The sequence below is a fragment of the Rhinopithecus bieti genome, unplaced genomic scaffold, assembly GCF_001698545.2.
Source record: "Rhinopithecus bieti isolate Rb0 unplaced genomic scaffold, ASM169854v2 scaffold_12, whole genome shotgun sequence".
NCBI lineage: Eukaryota > Metazoa > Chordata > Mammalia > Primates > Cercopithecidae > Rhinopithecus > Rhinopithecus bieti.
The window spans coordinates 991,323-1,001,146 of record NW_016803028.1 but is presented as its reverse complement, the minus strand read 5'-3'; the positions used below and the strand labels follow the sequence as shown (position 1 = coordinate 1,001,146).

The following is a 9,824-nucleotide window of genomic DNA, read 5'->3' as shown; positions in this document are numbered from 1 at the left end:
AAAAGGAATCGTCACAGAAAACATTCCAAGAATTTGGTCGGTTTCAGGTGCAAAGAAAAAAAAAAAGTAATTAGGAATAGGGTGAAGATAGTTTTTTCTTTCTTTTGCATATGGGTTATTAAATATACAACTGCATGAAGATTTAATGGTGTATTTGGGAGACTAAAGTAAAAAATGCTGCTGGTCTTATTGTGTCATTTTAAGTTACAATAATTAATTAGTCTTTCTCTTTATTTGTAATCAAATTTATTTATCAAAACACATAATTACGAAAAAGAATCTCCAATGGCTAACTGAGGATATATCATACTGCTACCTGGTACTGATTAAAAATGTGGCTTCTTTTGATTCCAAAGATACGTTTATCTTCAGAAATACTAGCACCATGGGATCATACTTTTTCTCAGAAGACAGTCATCTAATCTTTTATTAAATCATGCGGCTGGGCGCAGTGGCTCACGCCTTTAATCCCAGCACTCTGGGAGGCCAAGATGGGAGGATCACCTGAGGTTGGGAGTTCCAGACCAGCCTAACCAACATGGAGAAACCCTGTCTCTACTAAAAATACAAAATTAGCTGGGTGTGGTGGTGCACATCTGTAATCCCAACTACTCGGGAGGCTGAGACGAGAATTGCTTGAACCCAGGAGGCAGAGACTGCAGTGAGCCAAGATCGTGCCACTGCACTCCAGCCTGGGCAACAAGAGCAAAACTCCGTCTCAAAAAGAGAGAAAAAAAAAATCATGCATTTCTTCTAAGAGCCTAATCAAATGTTTTTAATTCCTTGGAAAATAAAGGTCAACTATGAGAAATCAGGGCTACATCTGAGGGCACCAATGAAACAATATTCCCCCACCCACATTAGTTAACTAATATGTGATTTATAATATAAACAGATAAATATGACACAGTAATGCACACTACAAGAACAGCAGTTGGCTGTGTTCCTATAAAATGAAAAATGGTGTAAAAGCAACAAACATAGCAGCACACTTCAGATAGTTCAGATTCCCAGAGCTCATGTCAGTGGGCTGTATAAAGGTAAACAGTTCTGTTCCACACAGAACACTCCAAAGTCATCTATATATTCATATATACATTAAACGACAAATTCATTCTAGAAATGGAAAAGACATTTTCAGAATATAGTTAACTAGTTCAATAGCTAGTTGGAGTATTAAACACCAGCTACAATAGCTAACAATGAGGATGGAGAGGCAGGGGAGGTAGGGAGAAATCACACCCACTTAAAGAAGTCTTTGTAGAAAGAAATAAAACCAAATGTCATTAACAGCCTCTGGTGGCATAATCACATGCCCTCTACATGGCAGAAGATAGTATTTGTGGTTTATAAGGATGACCTTAGGTAATCAAGAGAAGATTAATTTCTTATTTCCTACTCATTAAGACAGAAAAGAATATAAAATAGCAGTCCCATGTCATTTGCTGAAGTTAGGTTACTGGCAGAGCCTGTGGTGCGAAAAAGCACTGCTAAGAAACAAAAGACAATACACATAGCAATTTAAGAAAGATGTCATCAGTGAGTACTATAAACCAATATTTAGAGAAAACCTACATGCCAGAAACACATCTCATTAAATTCAAAATGGTTATGTCCAACTGTATAATCAATATTTTCTTTACAAGTCTTTCCTTGTCCCCCACAAATCCACGTATACCAACTGAACTTTCCCTTAAGATAAATAAGCAGCCAGAACCTATACTCACACACATATCTGAATTTAGATTCACCTTTCTAGAGTACAGATGTGATTGAGTTTCTGATATTATATGCAATAAATAATACAAACAACTAAAAATCAACTGCAGGATCATACCAGTTACATTACATGGAAAAACCCAGCTAATCAGTTTCCTCTCACCCAATCTTCTCACGTAACATTTCGCCCATATAAAAGTGCATTCTGAAACAATGGTTTTGTAAAAGAAAAGGCTACCTAAATCTAGAATTAAACGTCTAGCTATTTGGAGATAAAACAAATTCAAAAACAAAAACCTGATTTACTTACTTACATTAGTCTAGGGCTCTAGACAGCAATGCAGTTGAAGGGGGTCTGACCTTGTGAAGACACAGTCAAGGGTTAGTAGAAGGAACACTGGAGCAGGAGAGATAAGTGATCTCATAATGGCTGTATAACTAGCTGGCTATGTGACCTGGAACTGTTTCTTGGGGCCTGGGTCTTCATTTTGCAAATCATAATCCCTGCCTCCTATGCTGTGTGTCTGGTGAGGTGAGGGAGAGTTGGATATGAATATGTATGGATGGGAGGGGGTGAGGATAGGTCCCAGATTTAAACAACAAAGGGCACTCTTTCTACAGAGTTCTACAGTCAGCAACTCCATTAGGAGTATCCCATTTGACTCTAGATTTCATCCTGCAAGATAACTGATTGACTTATTTTCTCCTAATCTAATTGGTCACTAAGTTCTTCCAATTCTTTGATTTCTGAACCTCAATTACAGCTAACCCTTAAACAACACTGGTTCGAACTGCATGAGTCCACTTATATGTAGATTTTCTTCAATCTCTGCAACCCAAGACAGCAAACCCTCCACTTCCTCCTCACCTTATTCAATGTGAAGATGACCAGGATGAAGATGTTTATGATGATCTGTTTCCATTCAATACATAGTATGTATTCTCTTTAAGATTTTCTTAGTATTTTCATTTTATTGCTTATTTTATTGTAAGAATACAGTATATAATACATATAACATATAAAATACGTGTTAACTGTTTATGTTATTAGTAAGGCTTTTGGTCAACATTAGGCTATTAGTAGTTTTTAGGGAGCCAAAGGTTATATTCAAAGTTCCTAATGTGTTGGGGTTGGGGGAATCAGTGCCCCTAACCTCCACATTGTTCAAGGGTCAACAGTACCTGTAAAATAAAGAATTGTGCTAAATCATCCTTATGATCCATTTCCAGTTATAACATTCTATCCTAGTTTAGAATATTCAGAATAAATTATTTCTTACTTATTAAACCTTGTCAAATGGTCTGAATGTTTGCATTCCCCTCAAATTTATGTTAAAATCCCAACCCCAATGTCATGGCATTAGGAGGCGAGGTCCTTTGTGAGGTAATTAAGTCATGAGGGCAGTGGATGGGATTAATGCCCTTATAAGAGCAGCCCAAGAGCGCTCCCTCACCCTTTCCACCATATGAGGTTATACTAAAAAGACTGCTGGCTATGAATAAGAAGTGGGTCCTCACCAGATACCAAATCTTCTGCCATTACGATCTTCCCAGGCCTCAGAACGGAGAAAAATTTGTAAGTCACTCAGTCTGTGATATTCTATTATGGTAGCCCGAAAGGACTAAGACACCTCACTCTACTTTAACATTAACTAGATGAGGTAGTATCTTTATAATCTATGTTAGAGGTCTTCAAACTACCACCCACAGGCTGCAAGCCACCTAATTTGTAAAGTTTTACTGGAACAGAGCCACATCTGTTCAATTCAGAGTTGAATAGTTGTGAGAGTCTGTATGGCCTGTAAATAGCATCTGGCCCTTTAGAGAAAACGTTAGCCAACCTCTGATCTAGGCTAAGAACTTGATAGTAGGTACTATTAAAGTTACTGCTAACTTCATACATGTTTGTAAAAATTATAAATAGTCTCACAAATCATTTTCCAAAACTTCTATTTGCGGAGAATTGTTTTCTTCTCTGCTCCTAAACCACAGAGGAGATAGTCCATAACCAGTGAGCTGGGCCAGAAGCCAAGTACTTTTATCCCTCCTCTTCCCAAAGTGGAAATAACGCTTTTCTTTGGCTGTCTAACAGTGCAGTGGCAAAAGGTTCAGATTCTGTTTTCAGGCTCAGAGTAGAATGAGCAAAAACCAATGACATTTCCACTTTTCCAACTACAATGCTGAAAAAGATAGCTGCTGCACTGTATTTTTTAAGAGTGTTGTGGATACCAGCTATTGTGGGTTTGTTCAACTCCTAACCCCTGGCAACTCAGAATATGACTTTAATTGGAGATAGAATCTTTACAGAGGTAATTAAAATGAGATCATTAGGGTGGGCCCTAATACAGTATGACTGGTGTCCTTACAAGAAAAAATCTGGAAACAGACATGGACAGAGCGAAAATAAAGGGAGAAAACAGCCATTTTACAAGCCAGAGAGAGATACCCCGAAGAGATCCTTCCCTCACAGCCTTCCAAAGGAACCAATCCTGACAGCACCTTGATCTCAGACTTGTAGCCTCCAGAACTTTGACTAAATAAATTTCTGCTGTTTAAGCCACCCAGTTTGGAGTACTTTATTACAGCAGCCTCAGCAAACTAATGCACCAGCACTGAAGTAAAAAGAAGAGACACATACTTCAGGTTTCATTCTTAATGCCAGAAACATCAGAATGGTGTTTTCTATTAAGGAGAGTATTTTTTATAAAAGGCCAACCGAATGAATTTTTGACAAATGCCTTCCACAATGCAGTCATTTAAGGACTTAACACATACTACAGGCAGTCTGAGGTCTGAGGTACTGCTAACCATATAGTGTTGAATGCAAGCATTAAGTGAATAAGCTCCCAAACAAAATATCTATACCTCAGTGGCCAGAAAATAGTCTTTAAAAGTTCTTCAATAAAAGTGACTTCACATGCAAATTTACTAAAAGCTAAATAGGTGGTCGGGGGAGGAGGGTGGGCATTGTGGTGGGAGGAAAAGAGGAAGATTCTGATTATGGCAGGATTAAGAACACAGATTCTGTAGTCAAATTGCCTGGATCTGAATTCTGGCTCTAGCTTTTACTAGCACAAAACTTTGAAAGTTTAAAAGCTAAATTGCCTTAGTTTCCTTATAATAATACCTTCACAAATTTAGGATAAAATGAGATTAATGAAATGACTAAATTTAACAGTATTTAAAATGTAATAAGCACTCACTGTTTGCTATTATTTCACCCCATTCCATAACAACTATAACATTAATTCCAGTGGACTCTAGTATTACCATAGATTCTATGGATGTATTCACTTGCTTGATTACAAGTACCATGCCAAAAATTATACCTCATCCACAAATCTTAAGAGTTGTATCACGCACAAATATTTGGTTTTCAAAGAATTTAATTCTGGACTGCAAGTTAAAGAAAGTGAGTAGTTTTACTTTAGAGCAAGTCACCAAAATATAAAAGAGAAGGGGAAGAGATATCATGTTCAATACAGTAAGGAAACAGTTACAACCACAAATCAAACTATGAATTATTTCTATCAATAACAGTGAAATATGTATCAAATGGTAGGACACTGAGTTAAGTGAAGCTTCTTCAGATCTTGGGAAGGTTACCAAGTCCTCTAAAAAGTCATGTTTGCATGTGTGTCTCATTTGTTCCTTTCTCTCTGCTGTGCCCTAAAATCCCTAAAAATCTTTCAGATGATCTAGAGCTGTCTGGGTAATTCACAGGAAAATCCCCTAGAGAACTCTTAACCTCACACTGCATAAGAACAAAGTGGGGCAGCAGCGCTGAACAAGAGACCAAGAAGGCATCTTTAATAATTTTTCACCCAGCTGGAGATGAGGGAGAGTAACAGCCAATCACCAGCAGATTACTACCTAAGAAACCACTGATCTAAGAAGCTGCTGAGCCAGCCCAACTACCTGTGGTACATCAACAAAAAAAGGAAACTAAATGATGAGAACATACGGACACACAGAGGAACACAACACACACCGGGGCCTATCAGAGGGTGGATGATGAGAGGAAAGAGGGTTCAGGAAAAAATCATTGATGGGAACTAGGCTTAATATATGGATGATGAAATCTTCTGTACAACAAACCCACATAAGTTTATCTATATAACACACCTGCGCATGTACTCCTGAACTTAAAATTTGGTTTGAGAGTTATTTGAAGAAACAAACCTAACAGATGCTCACTTTTTGCCCCTTCCTTTCTGTTCTGCAAAGAGGCATATTCCTCAAAGATAGGTAAGAATCTGAAAGCATCCAGCACAGGACTAGGACAAAAATATATAAAGTAGAGTAAACTAGGAGAAATACAGTTGGAAAAAACCATCCCAGAAAATAAGAGGACGAATTCATGAGCTACTCTATATTCTCAACTTCACTGAATTTAAGTTCTGAAGAGGAGACCTCAAAGAAAAGTTACAAGAAAGAAGAGATAAGACAATGTAAAGAGACTACGAGAGCTAGCTGAGTTTGGGGGAAAAAAGGAAAACTATTAAAGACAAAAACCTAGAAATAACAAAAAGTAGGATAAACATGACTTAAAATGGTCAAGAATTTGAAGCCAAAGCCAGAGAATGAATCTTTAAAAACAGAAGTCAGAGCATGTTATTCCACTCCAAACAGAACTCTTCATTGGTTTTCCACATCACTTAGAGGGCCAAGGCAACACAAAAGAATGAACAAACTGGAAAAAATATAAATGTCCTTATTTTCTAATTTTTTATCACAAGTCAGACATAATAAAAACCTGAAATATGAACACAGAAGGAAATGACTCTGTAAAATAATCTCAATCTTTGTATTTTTTTTACGTTAGAGAATATAGAGCTCCTGCTATGGATATCGAAGTAGTTTTTAAAATACAAAATTACAGTAACTGACTCTATTGTATGTTCTTATGAAAGCATATGACTTTTATATAATGCAATATTACAAGAATTTTATACAAAGAAGCATTATTTCATATTGCTTAATTTACTTCTTTAAGATTATACCTACCTGCTATTACAATGTGGTGTTGGTAATTAACATGAAGTATAAACACCTACACTAAATTTTCATTACCGTGAACAAATTAGCCTAATTTTGTTGCCTATATTTCTCTTCATGTATTTTTTTCTCATCTTTACCTAAATAATTGATCAGATCAAATATCTATTTCAATTCTAATTTATAACTCAACATATCATAATTCATTAAAAGGCTGTTTGATGAATCCAGAATTTAAAATTAGGGTTATGGATATCAGTCAGTTTAACTTGGGCCTCAGCAACCATGGCATTCAAACCAAATTTACCCAGAACTCCTGGAGCATCTATACAGAAACTGTGAAGTCTATATACTATATATTGTCTGAAGACTATTCTTCTGATACTTATTCTGAACTAAAATTTGGATACAATTAGTCTTTTACTACCCTGCTATTCTGGAAATCTATTTCCAATATAAAACTAAGAATTCATTGGTTAGCTTATACTTGACTTCTAAAATGTGTAGTATATCTTCTATAAAACTGTCCTAATCAACTTTTAATTTAAAGAGTTAATAGGAATTTAAAATGGATATAACATGAACGAACTGAAGAAATATCCACCAACCAAAATTTCTTCCTGATCAGGTTTCTGGTTCAGATTTCAAAATCTCTCCTGGGCCAGGTGCAGTGGCTCATGCCTGTAATCCCAGCACTTTGGGAGGCCGAGGTAGGTGGATCACCTGAGGTCACGAGGTCGACACCAGTCTGGCCAACATGGTGAAATCCCATCTCTACTAAAAATACAAAAATTAGCCGGGCCTGGTGGCGCACACCTGTAGTCCCAGCTACTCGGGAGGCTGAGGCAGGAGAATCTCTTGAACCTGGGAGGTTGCAGTGAGCTGAGATCGTGCCACTGCACTCCAGCCTGGGCGACTCAGCGAGACTCTGTCTCAAAGAAAAAAAAGTATTCTTTCAAAGGTAAGTTCAAATAGCTTTTTATACAAGTACCATGGTTATTTTTATACATGATTTGTACTTGGATTATTCAGAAGAAACTAAGCATTCTTTCAAATGCTTATTTCAAAGCTGACATCTATATACTGTCATGCTCATGGTAAGACTCATTTGACTATCATACTTACAGAAACCAGGAAGTCAATCTTTTACAAGTAACTAAAAATACTTGTTGCAAACATTTACTTTTAAAAGGAAGGGATTACGTCAACTTTGAGCATTTGAAAAGTTTCTCCTAGGTGTAAAAATAAAAAATGAAAACAAACAAACAAACAAAAAACAAACCCTCCATGTGGAATCATATAAAATAGTCTTTATGACAAAACAAAAATTATCAGAATTCTGTGTTAAAATAAAAAATGCAGCAGTAGACTTCTTATGCGAAGTCCTAACCTGTTTCTTAGATGATATTTGTGTAGAAAATTCCATAAACTTGTGTTCCATTAATTTATATTATTAAAAGAAATAATTTTTTTCAACCTCCTCAGTTCCTTCCTTGAGTAAATTTTAGCTGAAAATTAATAACGAACAGGCATCTTCAGGGAAGTACATCAGTAGTGAAATTATTCATAAAGAAACTAACAAAATATTAGCCAGGACCACGTTTAACCATATTTAATTTTAGATGATCATGAAATCTGTTATAGAAATAAGGTATTTTTTAAAAATCAGATGGATTCTTAAATTTTTATGAATTTGTAATGGCAAAACTCTGGGTTATTATTTAATGAAATCTTCACACAAAATTTCACCCTCTGAGCCCTCCTTTCCACAAACTATCAAAGGACTACTACTACTTATTCAATTTCATTATGCATGTATGTGCGTAATTTGGCAACACTAGCTCAAATTAATGACACATATCCTTTGCCAATAAATATCATTACAATCATCTGACTATAACAAGAGTATTTCTAAACTCTGTCTGCTTGCTTTTTTTGGGACTGTAGGTAGTCTGACCACAATAGAAGCATTCTATCACAGACAGTTCTAGTATTACTTCATATTGTAAAGACTTAAATGGTTTAGAAAAAATAATAAAGGAGTGTAATTGACTAAAAGTATTTTACAGGCCCTCAAGTAGGGTTAAATAAAAGTTATTTAAACACAGAAATCTTGCTGGCATTGTCTTCAAAATATATCTACTATCAGACTATTTCTTACCATCTCCACCGTTGTATTTGGTGTAAACCACCATTACCTGCACCTAGGAGAATTGCAACCATCTCCTATAATTCTGTGCTCAACGAGGCCTACTATAACTGCTCCATATAATACCCTATATAGGCTGGGCATGGCGGCTCACTCCTGTAATCCCAGCACTTTGGGAGGCCGAGGCGAGCAGATGACAAGGTCAGGAGATAGAGACCATCCTAGCCAACAAGGTGAAACCCCGTCTCTACTAAAAATACAAAAATTAGCTGGGTATGGAGGCGCGTGCCTGTAATCTCAGCTACTTGGGAGGCTGAGGCAGGCTAATCACTTGAACCAGGGAGTTGGAGGTTGTAGTGAGCTGAGATCGTGCCACTACACTCCAGCCTGGCAACAGAGCGAGACTCCATCTCAAAAAACAAAAACAAAGAAACAAAACCCAAAAAAACCCTTACATACAATGCTTATCCCACCTTGATTATCCTGATCTACCTTTTCATTTTTTCAAAGCACTTATCATTTAATATACTATAAAATTCACTTGTATTTATTGCTTGTTTTCCTTATCAGAGTGTAAGCTACAAGAGGGCAGCAATCTTTGTTTTGTTCTTTAATGTACTCTAAGCACCCAGAAAAAGCTATGTGATCAGTATTTACAGAATGAATACAAAAATAAGCTTCAGCTGATAAAACAAATATGAACAACCAGGTCATGCAGTAAATAGTCAATTATGACTGAGAAACATTAAGAATAACAAAAATATACATAATATGTTCTTATTACTCAGAGGTTACCATACCAGATAAAATAAGAAGTTCAATGATTTCTGCATCTCCAAGGTAAGCTGCAGCGTGCAATGGGGTTCGCTTTTCATTGTCCTGTGATAATAAGGAAAGGTAGGAAATACGTTTTAAAATAAGGTTAATTTTAATAATAGTTTAAATAACCACAACAACC

General features: G+C 36.4%; 1 protein-coding gene and 1 long non-coding RNA gene across 11 annotated transcripts in view; one reads left to right on the top strand and one right to left on the bottom strand.

Annotated features, from left to right (window-relative positions):
* The window catches only part of ANKRD28 (ankyrin repeat domain 28), a 203,291-nt gene that overhangs the window by 94,329 nt on the left and 99,138 nt on the right, over positions 1–9,824 (bottom strand). For 9 of the 10 annotated variants that reach the window (XM_017881155.1, XM_017881232.1, XM_017881094.1 and 6 more), the window contains one exon: positions 9,667–9,745. In XM_017881155.1, the coding sequence (XP_017736644.1) occupies positions 9,667–9,745 (79 nt within the window). Of the gene's footprint in view, positions 1–2,033; positions 2,080–9,666; positions 9,746–9,824 lie in introns of those variants that run through there. The other variant, XM_017881589.1, reaches the window with a different exon arrangement.
* LOC108535577 (uncharacterized) overlaps positions 2,175–9,824 on the top strand; it is a 76,146-nt gene continuing 68,496 nt past the window's right edge. Inside the window, exons 1-2 of the long non-coding RNA XR_001887283.1 lie at positions 2,175–2,251; positions 2,484–2,652. This is a non-coding gene — a long non-coding RNA (uncharacterized LOC108535577). The remainder of the gene's footprint in view (positions 2,252–2,483; positions 2,653–9,824) is intronic.